Source organism: Leptonychotes weddellii, chromosome 1, assembly GCF_054177405.1.
Source record: "Leptonychotes weddellii isolate Sample4059 chromosome 1, ASM5417740v2, whole genome shotgun sequence".
NCBI lineage: Eukaryota > Metazoa > Chordata > Mammalia > Carnivora > Phocidae > Leptonychotes > Leptonychotes weddellii.
The window spans coordinates 19,244,106-19,260,253 of record NC_138369.1 but is presented as its reverse complement, the minus strand read 5'-3'; the positions used below and the strand labels follow the sequence as shown (position 1 = coordinate 19,260,253).

At 41.8% G+C, this 16,148-nt stretch overlaps 1 protein-coding gene across 1 annotated transcript in view; it reads right to left on the bottom strand.

Moving 5' to 3' along the window:
* CACNA2D3 (calcium voltage-gated channel auxiliary subunit alpha2delta 3) overlaps nt 1-16,148 on the bottom strand; it is an 807,776-nt gene that overhangs the window by 426,022 nt on the left and 365,606 nt on the right. The window contains exon 9 of the mRNA XM_081805734.1: nt 10,100-10,174. Within this exon, the coding sequence (XP_081661860.1) occupies nt 10,100-10,174 (75 nt within the window). The remainder of the gene's footprint in view (nt 1-10,099; nt 10,175-16,148) is intronic.

Below are 16,148 nucleotides of genomic sequence, written 5' to 3'. Positions count from 1 at the left end.
TTGAAAAGACAAAAACAAAAACTTAGAACCTGGAGATCACTTGTTCAGGAATGATGTGTCATAGGCTATTTCAAGCAAAATCACAGGAAATCTTTGAACCAGGACAATTTAGTGTGACTGAGGCCAGCATTTTTACCCTAACCTTTTCTTCTAGTTCACGACTCACTGAGATGCCCCCAATCCTGTTTTCAAGTTTTTTAAATGAATTTTATCAAATACTGTTTTACTTAAAATTATCTAACTCTGATTTTTCGGGAGGTCACCAGAATATTATAAAACCAGAGTTTGAGATCACTGAACTAAAGGTACATGACATAATAATCCCCATTGTCACTTTCCAGAAGCCCTTTCATTAACTGGAAGTAACATTACGGCGGCCACCAGGGAAACCGTCACGAGATGAAAAGGGCTGGGTAGGAAAGGATCTCCGTTATTTGGCTGTCATGAGAACTCGTCAGGATACACATGGATAATTCTGAGTGAAGGGTGAAGCCTCCCAAAGGATCGGGCATACCACAGTCAGAATTATTGAGCGCAGAGGGCGAAGGCCAGTGTCACTATGCACTCTGCCAGTTCTATACAGGTTTATACAGAAGGTTACAATCCCCCATTCCCCATTTCACAGACAACATGAGAAAATGGCTTCCAAAGCTGCCGTTCAGGAGATCTGGCCTCAACTCATGAGGACGGCCAACCCCAGAATCTGATCATTTCACCCACAATCTAATTCGGAGTATTCTAGTTATATTAAATGTAATGAGCTGGGTGTTATACACAAACAATGAGTCATGGAACACTACATCAAAAACTAATGATGTAATGTATGGTGATTAACATAACATAATAAAAAAAAATGTAATGAGCTTCCCGCTTTTGTTTTTAACGTTTTGGGGATCTTCTATTGAAACAAACAAAAAAGAAAATTTGGTTTTCAACCAGAATCCTCCCCCAGGTGGCTCAGCTATTCCTTCCTTCATGCATGCATGCTTCGGGAATACCAAGCAGCTCTTCCAACACAGGCCTGCCTTCCGGCCACAGTTACAGACACCTGACCCAGGCTGCTGGCTGGGCGGCTCCACACACTGTAGATGCAGTTAGGGATCCAGAATGGGCATCCGGCCCTAGCAGAATCCATCGGAGTCTGCAGAAGACACAGAGGGTAGGCAGCCGGGAGAGGGGGATGACCCCTGACATCACGTTTAAGGTGTGATGAATACAGTCTTTCCACCTGAAGACTTTGCAGTTAGGTGAGCTGATGTACATGCTGATGCATTTTGCTTTATATGAATTCACTGGTCTTTGTCACATGACACTGAGTCCTAAATGTACACTGGTCTAACATCAATTTGATGATAAACTTGGACTTTGGTTCAAAATAGCCAAAGGAGCACACCTTGGTTTTTAAAATGTCTCAATGTTTTAATGAAAAATAACTGCTTTGTCTTCTGAGATATTTTCCAAATAAAAAGGCCCATAAGGGGCACCTGAGTGGCTCAGTTGGTTAAGCAACCGACACTTGGTTTCTGCTCGGGTCATGATCTCTGGGTCCTGAGATCGAGCCCTGTGTGGTCTCGGCGCTCAGCGTGGAGTTTGCTTTTCCCTCTCCCTCTGCTCCTCCCCCTGCTCTCTCTCTCTCCAATAAATAAATAAATAAAATCTTTTAAAAAGGCCTATAAGGTAAGAACACTGAAACCTCTTGCTATCAGAAACTGAACTACAGTCAGTACTTTTTAAAAGATAATTAAAACAACCTAAATTTGATTCACACTGATTTGATAAAGTCTCTTTTAAATATTTCCTCATAAACTTCAGATTCTTTTTAATTCAACTCTCATTTTAAGGTAATTATAGATCCACATGCAGTTGTCAGAATAACACAGAGACACCACATATCCTTTACCCAGGATTCTCCAATTACATCTTGCAAAACAACAGCACGATACAGTCAAGTTATAGAATGCTTCTACCACCACAAGGATCCCTCCAGCTGCCCTTCTTCAACCTCTCACCCCTCCCTGTTCCCACCCCTCACCCCTGGCCACCACTAATCTACCCTTCATTTCTATAATTTTGTCATTTCAAGAACAGTATATGAATGAAATCATGCAGTATATATTATTTGGGGATTGGCCTTTTTTTTTTTTTTTTTACTCAAGATAATTCCCCAAAGATTCAAAGACTCATTCTGTGGTATGGATATATCAGTTTTGTTTAACCTTTCACCTCCTGAAGGATATCTGGGTGGTTTCCAGTCTGGGGCTACAATGAATCAAAGCTGCTATGAACATTTGCACACAGGTTTTTGTGTGAACCTAAGTTTTCATTTCTCTGAGATAAATGCCCAAGAGTGTGATTGCTGGAACACAAAATAATTGCATGAATGGTTTTATAAGAAACTACCAAATGTTTTCTAGAATGGTTATACCGTTTTGCATGCCCATCAGCCCAGTTTCTCCATGTCCTTACCAACATTTGGTGTTCTTTTATTCTTTTTTTTTTTATCCTAGCCTTTCTGATAGGTGTGTAGTAATATCTCATTGGGGTTTTAATTTGCATTTCCCTACCTAAGGATGTTGAATATCTTTCCATGTACTTACTTGCCATCTGTCTACCCTCTTCAGTAAAATGTCTCTTAATGTTTTTTGACCATTTTCTAATAGGATTGTTTGTTTTTGCTGTTGAGTTGGAATTATTTATATATTCTCTATATACTCATTCTTTATCAGATATATGGCTTGCAAATATAACTTGGGAGAAGATATTTGCAAGCCACATATCTATTCATCCTTTTATCAGGGTCTTTCACATGGCAGAAGGTTTTTGGTTTTTTTTTTTTCCCTGATGTTAATGAGATCTATTTTATCAAATTTCCCTTTTATGGATTGTGCTTTTGTTATCAAGCCTAAGAACTCTGTTTAGCCCTAGATTCTAAAGATTTTTTCCTATGTTTTTTAAAGAGTGTCAAAGTTGTCCACTTTATATTTAAGTCTTTGACCCATTTGAGGTAAATTTTGTTTAAGTGAGGAGGTTCAGGTCAAGGTAAATTTGCTTGTTTGTTTTTTTGTTTATGGATGTTCAATTGCTCCAGCACCATTTTTTGAAAAGGGTATTCTTCCTCCATTGAGTTGTTTTTGCATGTGTGTCAAAAATCAGTTGGGCATATTTGTGTGGGTATATTTCTGTGTTCTTTTCTTCTATTCCACTGATCTGTATGCTTACTCCTCCATCAATACCACACTGTCTTGATTACTATAACTATATAACAGGCCTTAACATAGGGTAAATTGATTCCTCCTTTTATTCTTCCTTTTCACGTGATTTTACTATTCTAGGTCCTGTGCCTATGTAAATTTTAGAATACCCTTGTCTATATCTACAAAAACCTTGCTGGAATTGATAGGAATTGCATTAAACTTATAGATCAATTAGACAAGAATTAACATCTTAACTATGTTGAGTCTTTCCATCCATGAACATGATGATAAGTCCTTCCATTTATTTAGGCCTCCTTTGCTTTCTTTCAGGAGCATTTTGTAATTTTCATCACATAGAACCTGTATATGTTTTATTAAGTTTATTTCTTTGGAGCAATTGTAAATGGTATTGGTTTTTAAATTTCTGTTTCCATGTGTTCATCGTTAGTATAGAGAAACGCGATTGGTTTTTGTGTATTGATCTTGTATATGTGACTTTGCCTAACTCACTTATTAGTTCAGGTTTTGCTTTTTGGTAGAGTCTTGGGAATTTTCTACACATAAAATCATATCATCTGAAAATAGGGAGAGTTTAATTTCTTCTTTTCAGAACTGTATGCTATTTATTTCTTTTCTCAGTTTTATTGCACTGGCTAGAACTTCCAACACTATGTTGAATAAGAGTGGTGAGTGTGGACATGCTTGCATGTTTCCAATCGTAAGAGGAAAGGTTTTCAAATCTTTACTGTTAAGTTTGATATTAGCTGTAGGTTTTTGTAAATGGTCTTTACCAATTTAAGGAGGTTACTTCTGTTCCTATTTTGCGGAGTTTTTTTTTTTTTAAACCATGAATGTATGTTGGATTTTATCAAATGCTTTTTCTGAGTTAACTGCTATGATCATATTTCATCTTTAGCCTGTTGATATGGTGAATTACATTGATTGATTCGACACCAATGTCAAGCCAGCTTTGCATATCTGGAATAAATCCTACTTTGTGGTATTGTATTATTCTGTAGAAATAGATATATATTGTTAGATTTGATGTGCTAAAATTTTGTTGAGGACTCTTGCTGTAAGGCTCCTCATGAGGACCTTCATGAGGGTTATGGTTGATAGGTTTCTTTTTCTCATCATGGTATCTTCCCTACCAGGTAAGTATAGGTTTCTTCTTCTGTACTATTTTTGTATGGTTTATCAGGGAACAACCAGCCTCATAAAATTAGTTGGAGGGATTTCCCTCCTCTTCTATTTTTCTGGAAGAGATTCTGTAAAATTTGTATTAATTCTTCTTTAAATGTTTAGTAGAATTGTCCAGTGAAACCATCTGGGACTTGAGACTTATTTTTGGAACTTTTAAATTATGAATTTGATGTCTTTAATATTTATAGGACTATTCAGGTTATCTATTTCATCTTGGTTGGATTTTGGTAGCTTATAGTTTTTAAGGATTTGTTTTATTTCTTCTAAGTTGTCAAACTTATGATTGTAAAGTTGTTTGTAATATTCCCTTATTATCCTTTTAATGACTGCAGTTTTGTAGTATTATTTGGTTTCATGCCTGATGTTGATGATTTGTGCTTCCTCTCCTTTTATTTAGGTCAGTCTTTCTAGAGATTTATTAGTTTTATTAATAATTTTTTTGGAAGAACCAGGTTTTGGTGCCATTTGTGGTTTTCCTGCTTCAATTTAACTGATTTCTGTTCTTTATTATTTCCTTCCTTCTGTTTGCTATGGGTTTATTTTCCTCTCCTTCTTCTAACTTCTTGTGGTAGGAAGTTAGATTATGAATTTGAGGCTTTCCTCTTTTTAATAGAAGCATTTAGTGCTATAACTTTCCACCTCAACACTGTGATGGCTTTGTCCCACATATTTTGATATATTGTCTTGTCATTTTCTCTCAGTTTTATACTTTTAAAATATTTTTAAAATTTCGTTCAAGACTTCCTCTTGGCCCATGCATTATTTAGTAGTATACTTAATTTCTAAGTGTTTGGAGATTTTTCTGTTGTCTTTCTGTTATTGATTTCTAGTTTGATTCCATTATCAACAGAAAACATGCTCTGTATGATTTCACAACTCTGTTTAAGTTATTAAGGTTTGTATTTTGACCTCAAATATTCTTTATTTTGGTTAATGTTCCATGAGTGCTTGAAAAGAATGTGTATTCTGCTGTGGTTGGGTAGAGTGTCCTATAAGTGTTATTTAGATCTTATCAGCTGATGATGTGGTTCAGTTCTTCTATAACCTTGCTGACTTTCTTTTTAGTAGTCTATTAGTTACCGACTGTGAAGTGTACAAGTCCCCAACTATAACTGTAGGTTTATCTATTTCTACTCCAGTTCTATTAGTTTTTGCTTCATGTATTTTGAAGCTCTGTAGTCTGGTCCAAACACATTTAGCATTGTTATGTCTTCCTGGTGGACTGATTCTTTTATTCCTATGTATTTCCCTTTTTTGTCTCTAGTAATAGTAATTTTCTTTGCTCTGAAGATGACTTTATCTGATATTGATATAGCTAGCTGCTCCTGATTTTTTTTAAAAAATAGTGTTTGCATAGTATATCTTTTCCCATCCTTTTACTTTTGATATAGCTGTGTCATTGTATTTCAAGTGAAATTCTAGTAGTCAGCATATGGTTAGACTTTTTTTTTTTAATACACTTGCCAATCTCTGTCTTTTAATTACTCTGCTGAGACCATTTACATTTAAGATAATTAGTGACATGTTAGGGCTTAAGTCTGCCAATTTATCTTTTTTTCCTGTTCATTTCCTCTGTGTCTTATTTCTTACATTCTTATGAATTACTTGTTAAATACATTCCCCCTGCTATCTGAAAGTAGAACATTCCTACGAAACTTATCATAAACTGAAATGGTATAAAGCAAAGAAGCAATTACCAGTAATTTATATGGAAAAATGTTTGCGCATTCCCAGACCCAAAAATAATCCCTCCTAGGCTTTTCCGATACCTTAGGACACATCTTGCTAAGTGACGCAGAAAATAAATGGAGATAAAGCACAGATGCTCACAGACACAGTTCAAAGCTATGGAGGCTTCACGCTATGTTGCGGAGTGCGGTTCCTGGGGAAGGAGTTGGCAAGGCTGCTATCACTGCTCAGAGTGTGCCCTGTCTCAATAACAGCTCACTGCAAAACAAATGCTGGATGCTATGCTTGCTTTTTGCCTTTTTTCATGAAAGTGAAAATCCTGTTCAGCGATCTTTCAGTTAGCAAAATGCTAATGCCGGTCTTTTGTAAAAGCAAAGTGGTGTGAAGTGAACTTTCAAAAAGTGGGGGATACCTGTATACATCTTTTCATTGTTTTCTTAATGGTTGCTCTGGGTGTTGTACTGTAAGTATGGAATTTATCACAGTCTACTGGTAACAGCATTTACCACTTCCAGTAAGATGTGGAAATCTTATTTCTAATTAGGTCCTTTTACCTTCCATACTTTTAAAATATAATTGGCCTGTTTCTTCAGCAACAGTGAGCTCTACATCAGACAATGCTATAATTTTTGCTTCAACTATCCAATATGACTTAATAATCTGATAATTAGGATACTCTATTATACTTACTCCTATTTTTACCCATTCTGATATTCTTTCCTTTTTGAAGTTTCAAGCCTTTTTCTGTTTTTGTTTTTTTTCCTCTTTATTTAAAGAACTTCTCTAGCCATTTTTTACAAGTAGATTTGCTGGTAAAAAATTTGCATAGTTTTCCTTCATCTGAATATGTCTCTATAACCCCTTCATTCATTAAGGGCATTTTCACTGAATATAGAATCCTGGATTGACAGTTGTTTTCTTTCAATACTTAAAAAATACTCTGCCACTTCCTCTGGCCACCATGATTTCATATGAGAAGTCTGTTGTCATTCAAATTGGCAATCTAAGCAATGTGCCCTTTTTCTCTGTTGCTATCAAGTTATTTTTCCCCTTGTCTAATTATGTTTATGATATGCCCTGCCATGGAGTGACTCGGGTTTGTCCTATTTGGAATCTGCTCAGCCTCTTGAATATGTATGTTTATGCCTTTCACTGATTTTAGGAAGTTTTCAGCCCATATATCTTTAAATATATATCTAGTCCTGCTCTCCCTCTCCTCTCCTGGGACGCTTGTGATATGAATGTTAGCTCTTCTGTTATCGCCCCACATGTCCCTGAGACCCTGTTCATTTTGTTCCAGTCTATTTTCTCTCTGCTGTTCAAATTGCGTAATTTCTATTGATCTGTCCTGGTGTTTACTGATTTTATCTTCTGTCATCTCTACTCTACTACTGAGCTGGTCCAGTGAGTTTCTATTTTGGTGACTGTATTTTCCAGTTCTATAATTTCCATTTGGCTCTGTTTAATAACTTCTATTTCTTTGCTGAGATTTTCTTTTTTTTTTTTTTTCATTTGTTTCAAGAGAATTCCTAATTGCTTGTTGAAGCAATTTTGTGATTTCAACATCTGATTCATGTCAATATTGGCTTCTGTTGATTGTCTTTTCTCATTCATGTTGTGATTTTCCTGGTTTGGGGGATGACAAGGGGTTTTCTATTGTATTCCGGGCATTTTAGGTTTTACATTGTGAGACTCCAGATCCTATATAATCTTTTTGTTAGCCATCGGTCTCTGTGCTGAGGTATAGCATAAGGGCCAAGTGGGTGTGGGTGGGACGGAAGGTTAATTTCTCATTCAGCCCTGCTGAAACTGTGGAGGGTTGGTCTATTGTTCCATTGGTGTTTGTCTGGAGTAGGAAAGGTATTGTCACAAAGGTTTTCTGTTATGAGGCTATCCCTTTCCTGGCTGTTTGGCTAGAAGGGACAGGCTTTTCTTAGATTTTTTTTAAATTATTATTTTTGGTCTCTGCCTATTGTAGGTACAGGAAGGAGGCTTCTGGAGTGCTCCATTCAGACATATGGTGGGAATCAACAAGGAGACCCAGGGAACTCAGCTCCGTGTCTTTAGGTCAAGGCAGCTCACCTTGCAGAGTCTTCCTATACTTGTGTGTTGGTTTACATCCAGGGTGTTTTAGTTGTAAGGAGGAGAATCTGATTGGAATGTGGCTATTCCCCATTGGCAGAATCAGATGTCCAGATAAATTTTTACATTCAAAACCACTTCAGTCTTCAATATCCATACATTTTCAAAGACAATTTTAAATAAATGCTCATCCCACTTTCTCTAACAATTTTTTCCTTCATAAGACCTCAGATATCCAAATATCACACTGCTCCTTGTTTATTTGGGAAGCAGCCTGAAGGGAGGTCTTGATCATTTTAAGCATCTTTGCTATTTAATGTTGCAGGCACCATCACTGGACACCTATCTGAGGCTCTGGAGAATATTTCAATGCTACACTATTGGGAAGGGGGTGGAATCCAGACCCAGGCAATGGTCAAACAAGGGGAAGGTCCCTAGGAAAATCTGGCAATAAATTTTAAATAATTTAAAATTATTTAAAAAGATAAATTGAGATCTAAGTCATTCTTTTCTACCTTACCCTACAAAATGACCATGAACAAACATTCTCTAGATACACTTGTTCCTTGAACTACAATGTACTTCTTTCTCCCTCCAAACGTAAAGCTTGTTATGGTGTTTCTTGCCCCTCAAAGTGAAGCGTGGATATTAACTCTGATATAATTTTTCCTTCTCACTGTGTATTCTAGCTGGAATAAATTTTTCCTAAGCCTGTGTTGTTCACTCCCTCAGAGATGCCCATCCAAATGCTTCTACCATCTGTACCTAAGATAGTACCAATGCCACTCCCTGCCCCCTTGAGCCAGGGGGTCTCCCCAGCACAGACAGTGCCTCACAGAAACCTGCCTTGCCGCTGCCCTCAGCCGGCCTCATGGGAGTCTGCTCTCCAGGACAGGAGAAGCCCTGCATGGCAGATATAACAAAACAGTATGAGTAATGGCAGCTCTGCGTCCCAGGAAGTGTGATATTATTGCAGTCACAGCCATACCTTCAACCTAAATTGTTCCCTAGCCCTGTAGGGGGTGGTATGGTAGCTGCAGTGCTTTGTACTGACAAATTTAAAGATGGCTAAGGGGAGGGGCCCCTCGGTGGCTCAGTCTTGATTTTGGCTCAGGTCATGATCTCAGGGTCGCAACATCAAGCCCCACAGCAGGCTCTGCACTGAGCGTGGCGCCTGCTTAAGATGCTCTCTCCCTCTCCCTCTCCCTCTGCCCTTCCCTCTCCTACTTGTGTGCTCTCCCTCTCTCTCTCTCTCTCTACAAAAAAATAAAAATAAAAAATAAATATGGCTAAAGAGAAACAGGACTTATTTTATTGAAATCTATTCTGGGAATTTTCCTAGAATGCTCCAACTAGAAGGACAACTTCTACCCCACTTCCTAAGGTCCTCCTTTAACACATCTGCCTTTTGTTCCACAATATTTATGCAGCAGGCAATGCTCAGAGCATTGAATATACAGCAGTGGGCAGAGATCATCCCTATCCTCATAAACCTTACCTTCTAACCCGGGAGACAAGTTACCCCAATAGCTACCCCAATAATTATTTGATCAATTATAGTAAGAGCAACAAAAGATTTAGCAAGTAGTTTCAGTTTTCTTTGAATCTCAGCAAAAGCCATATTCTTCCAATGGTGTCAACACAGGTATCAAGCACAACACAGGATGTGCGCAGAATAAGAAAAAAAGTAAACCAATGCAGTTATTTAGGAACTACTGAGCTTCCGAACTCAACATAATTATTTCATTGCCATGATTTTATCTGTGCCTCTTCATAAATGTTCTATACACTGGGGTTCCAAGGTCCTCAATAAAAGGCCAATACTATGATGAGTTTATAAAAATTAGAACAGAATTACTTCCAGCAAGCACTGTAAGGGAGACGAGGCTGCACCATGACCTCTGATGCACCTGCCCAGCTGCAGGCCCTACCTCCTTGTTTGTCCTGTCAGCTTGCACCAACGTCCCATTCAGGCAAGGTTCCACGTAGTGAAGCTCCTCATTATACTGCAAAGAGATGAAATAGCCAAGAGGATACACTTAATTAATCATTTGAGGGGTACCAGATAATTTAAGGATACATGCAAACAAACAAAAAAGCAACATAACTACAGGCTCAGTTCATTCACATAGGTGACTTTCCCAATTGGTGCCCCTAGATAAAATTGCACCTAAGTGCTAGATTTTCCTCTCTTGTTTGAGAGAGAAAGTTCTAGAGCATGTGCCGGTATATGGCAGTGTTAAGGGTATACACAGTTAACTGACAGTCCTTCAGGGGTGGCTCCAAACACTGGGGCTCTGTGGCCACGGCAGACAGTACATGATCCAGGTGAGATCTAAAGAGCACCCCAGACTTGGGCAAATATAGCTCCAGCTCCTGTTGTTGGTTTTCTGGAGTGCAAGGACCTGTGCATGGGTCACACATGAGTGACAACAGAATGCAGGAAAGGAGAAGCCTTGATGTTCCCCCGTCACTCTGGGAGGCTCTACGACTTCTGGTCAGAGCACTGCTCACGAGCGGTGGCATCCCCTACCACACAGGCCAATGTCAGCCTTCCCATTAGTTTTTATCGCAGAATACCTGGAATATGACCATTTGTTTTTGTCCAAAGCTCACAACAAGGAAGTGGAAACTTAAGCATGATTCTCTGCACTGTGGCTAGGCTGGGTCCTTCTAAAACACCAGTCAGGTCATGTCGCCTCCTGCCAACCCATTCACACTTTCCACTGCTCTGCAGATAATCCTTCCCAGGGTGTGGCAGGGCTCTGGACACTTGGCCCTGTTGACCTTTCCAGCTTCACTCATTCATTAGCCCTCCCAAGGAACTTAGCGCTAGCCAGCCCTGATTCCCTTCCTGTCCTCTGAGATATCCCATCTTCTCCTCCCACACAGGGCCCTCTGCCTGGAGCTCTTGCTCTGGCCTCTCCCAGCTGACTCCTGTTCATCCTCTGGGTAAGCTCATTCCTGCCTCCTCTGGGAAGCAGCCTCTGGTGTAGCTGAGGCTCCTTTCCTGTAAACTCCCAAATTCTGACAGCTTGGTGCCCAGGTCTCTTCCCACAGGTGGGCCCCCATTGTCAGGGTCCATATCTGGTTCCTCGGTGTGCCCCCTGTGACAAGCACAGGGCTGCGCCCACAGTCAGTGCCCAGAAACAATGTGTTCAATGAATGTCATCCCATTTCCATTCCGGCTACCAAAAGCCCAGCCCAGAGCTCCAGAGAAAAGGAACCAGAACCATCTCTCACAGGTCCAGCTCTCAAGCAAAGCCTGGCTAAGGAGTTCAGACTTTAAGTGCATGCACAGTGAGGACCATGGAGGGCTGTGCACAGGGAAGTGAGTGACTAAAGGGATGAGCATGGGCCCAATGCTCTGGGCACACTGCAGGGACAGACTGAAGAGGGCCAGCTGTCACAGCTGACCCAGCAGTGACAGAGACACATCCTGTTTCAGTGCCAAAGTGCTTGCTAGGCAGGCAGGAGCAGAGATAATGACATCAGCAACTCACTGTTACTGAGCACTCACTTCATCTAGGCACAGGCTAGACTTCATTCACGGCATACCTCAACCTCATGCGGTAAGCGCTTCCAACCACACCCCCTTTACAGACGAGGAAACCAAGGCAGAGCAAGGATGATCAACTTGCCCAAAGTCCCCAGGGAGTCCACAAGGGGTGGAGTCCAGATTCAAACCCAGGCAGTCTGACCTCACAGCCAATCACCTCGGGCCCTCAAAGCCCCCAATTTCTCCTCTCTGGCCCCCAAAGCCTCTGTGCTTCTCATCAGTCAGACTTTTGCTCCCCCTTTAATCTTTGTTCTTAGTCATGCAGAGCATTTGAAAAAAATCACAGCTCAGTGGTCATAGAGCTTAGATCTCCTCTGAAGTGGCACAGAGGAAAAACACGTTTATGTGATTCTGAAATCAGCTATTGACAAATGGGAGCATGACTTTCAGTCAACAAACGGAACACCATCTGAGGACTCAGGAAGCAATTCACAGTCCAACCTGAAGAAGAGCTCCTCCAACATTCTCAGGCCATATTGGACTGACGCTGGAAGTTGCTGGAAAAAGCAGCCATTCCCCTGTCCTCCACCTCCCTCGCTGACTGAGTTGCTCAGGGGAGACAAGATGCCCATTCCTAAAGCCAGAAGCATAAGCAGTCTTAGCCAATCACAGCCATCCCATCCTCCTCAGCTGGCTGCATGCTTTCCTACCCTGTCTTGAAGCTAGAGGTGGTCACGTGATCCATTCCCAGCCAACAAAACATAAAGGAGTCATTTTCTGGACAGTTTCAGTGAATTTTTTTTTCTTCTTGCCGTTAAAGGGAAACTCTTCTCTACCCACTGCCTTCCTTCCCACTTGGGATGCACTGCACAGCTGCAGCAGTCATTTTGCAACCATGAGGTGACAAGATTAAGGATGGAGAGCAAAGCGCAGGAAGACGGAGCCAGTGTGGGTCTTTGATGACACTGCTGAAGCATCGTGTACCAAACATGCAGCTGCCCTGCTCCACGTCCATGAGATCATGAGATGCCCGTATGCTGAAGCAGCCTTTATTCAGTTGTTCTGTACATTGTACTCCCAAGGTTCCCAATTCCATTTGCCAGGAAAATTTTGAGCTTTATCTACATTCTGCCTAATATACATTATGAATATTGATTCCTATCGGGTTGCGTAGTCTGAGGTGAGAGTCAGGATGCTTGGGTCCACGTTCTGCCTCTGCCATGTACTCCCTGTGTGGCCTTGGGAAAGTCACTGAACCTCAGGTCCTGCATTCTTTATGCATGAGAAGGTGCTAATTCATCTTCCATTTATCCTCCAGGGGCTCCTGTGAGGATCCAATGAGGCAACAGACTTGAAATTGCTTTGCTAGTGCGAAGGCCTGCACACGTGGGGGGCTGCCGAGGGGGCTAGAAAGTAAAGAAGACCAAGATGTTCTTACCTTCATCAGGGAGGAACATGTGCAGTAATCAAAACCATGCTCCCCATCACTGTGTGAGCCATGGCCACAGTGGAGGAATCTGCTCTTCTGAACCCCCTCCAGCTTGTTAGTGGCATCATCCAAGCTTGCAGTTGACTAATTTCCCTTGACTGCATCAGGATAAAGCTATGCTGAGCAATCTGGTCTGTATCACCAAAGGGAGTTGGGCTCAGCCATCCACGTGAGTGAACGGTACACACCAGGTGGCTGTGCCAAGGAGGCCTATCGGGTGTGCAAGCTCACCACGCTGCCTGGTGCTCCTCCCTAGGGGAACACCAAGGGCACCCCGCATGTGAAACTGTTTCCAAGCTCCCAGTAGCTCTCCGTTTGGAAATCTTCCAGTTTCTACATCTTAATGGATGTTCCCTAGATTTCTACGTTGTGAAACAATAATGTGGGATGACCATATCAATTCACAACTGAAGATCTGGTCACCGCTAGCCCTAAGATACAGTGGCCCGATAAACAGCTCTCCTTCATCCCTCCTTAAACAAGCAGATATCAGTCATCTAAAAAAGAACAGGATGCAGTGCACACCATCATCGTTGGCCAGGTGGAATTTTCTTCCGCCATCTGAGTTTGCTGCCTCTCACTACCAGGGATGAATCTTAGAGAGGGACTCAGCCATCTCCCTCTCCACCCCGAAGTGGGTAGTCCTTCCTGTAAATTTCTGGGAAATGGAAAGAGTCTCCTAGCAGGATAGGCGAGGGCCCAGGCAGCCCTGGAGATGGTCCAGCCAGCCCACCAACCACTTGGTAAGAAGATGGACAAAGAACTTTCACCCCTTAAAGAGCTAGGACTGCCACATGGTAACCGTCTGTCTCCTTCTCCCTTTCTCCTTCCTGGTTGGCTCTCCTCTTCTGATTCACACAAGGGTAGAGCAGTAGAGCTAAAGCAATGGAGGCAGACAGGCCTGGGTTCAAATCCTGGCTCTGCCACACACCACCTGGGTAACCTTGGGGCTCTCCGCTCTCTGAGTCTCAGTGTTTGTGTTGGGGAAATGAGAACTGTAACTGAACTTCTCTTATGAAGTCACTGTGAGGATGAAATGAGGTAATTCTGTTAAGAGTCAGCATAGAACTGGGCATGTAAGAAAGAGAAAGAAGGCATCTGGAGGCACATGCACAAGGAAGAAAGAAAATCTATATGCGAGTATCATGTATGCTACCTAGAGAGAGAGACCAACAAGCATGCCCTCCACCTGGAGTCAACATTTGCTAAGTAGCCAGGGGGTGGTGAGGATAGGGGTCACGTGCCCCGGACCCCCTCTGGAGAGCACGGACTCTCCCTTCATGGGATAGATATGCTACACCAATAGGCTCATGGGACTATCTAAAAACCCAAGACAGAAACCATCAGGGTGCATGGTTGTACACTGTCCCACTCCATGCCACACTATGAACCTTCTCAGTGACCAGGGTCCTCGGCAGACATGGAGCCAAGACAATGCAGCCAACTTACGACCAAATCCCCTCCCAGGAAGGCATCTGCTATGGAGCCCTTTGGTCCTTTGTTTGCCCACTGAATAGCAACTAAGCACCTGCTATGTCCAGGGACACAAAACACTGACTAAATTTGCACATGACCATCACTGGAGAGTGATCATGACCCACTTTTTCTTACTTTTATCCGTAAAAGAATATGCTCATTAAATCTAAAGATAATGGCTATTTTCCCTTTTCATGATAAAAAGTGCTCATCTAGGATGCTGTCATGGTCCATCCGAAAAACAAAAACAGGCTTGGGGTAAACCCATGATCTTCTTCAGGGGTTAGACTACATCCCACCCTTCTCTTCTCTCGGGAACTGTCCTTCCCTTTCTCCCATGCCAACCACACAACTCTGCATTCTGACAGCAAGGACACATTGCCATCTGCCTTTTCCTTCCTTCTGTGAAATCCTTGTAACCATTCCCTACATCTACCATTTTAAGGACTCAGCAAAATCCTCAATGGGAATTTTAATGATGATCTAAAATAGGAAATCCAAGCTTTAACTTTCATTAAATGAATGGCCAGAACTTGTTTGAGAAAGATCCAAACACAAAGAATAAATGGGTTGGGCTCGCCCACCAAGGCTCACACAAGCTTTGGCGTTGGTGTAGAATTGTGTCACATGCTGGCTCATGTAAATCAAAGCCTAGAGCCCAAGAGTGAAAATCAGCTGACTCTGGACTCTGGATGATAGTGAGAACTCAACCCTACTTCATGTTGAAAGCTGGACCTGAGGATGAAAGCAATGGAGCTTTCAGGCCTAACAGAAGAAGACCGTTAGTTGCCTAAAAAAGAGGATGAGGGGAGACCTAACTAAGAAGGAGAAAATTTAGGGGGGCATCCCCACATGTCACCCTACAGCTGAACCTCATGTCCTCCACTGCCTCTAGATGAAGTCCCAGTTGTTCTATATGGCTGACCAGACTTCCTGGGTCTGGCCTGCCTCTCTCAATCCAGCCCCATTCTTTTTATCATCAACCACCTCCCCACCCACTGCACCTCCCACATTCACCCCCAACTCCAATAAGTCCAGACAATGAACTCCTTTCAGTCAATCCCCACCAGGCCTGTACTTCCTGGGGGTGGGGGAGAAGTGACTACCACCTGCAAATAGCACCTTCCTCCTGTAGATTCCCCCCCTGAGTCATCACTCCTTTCAAGAAGCCATCACTGAGTCCCCAGCTGGTTACTTGCCCTCCCTGCCCCCTCCAAGACTGTACCGCTCCCACTCTGCTGTGAGCACCTGCTTCCCGCTTATCCCCACACCCAATACTCACACACACAAAACCTCCAGGTCCACAGTGGGGTACAACCTGTCTTCCTTATTTACAGAGGCAGCCCTAGTACAATACTTAATTCTTAGCACTGAATAGAATTTGTTAAATGAATAATCAGAACAAAGAAATGAAAAGCAAAGTCATAGAGAAGATTACAGAGTGAAAAGAAGAGAAACAAAGCCTAGACAAAAAAAATTGACACAGAGGAAAAAACAAAACAAAACAAAAGAATCT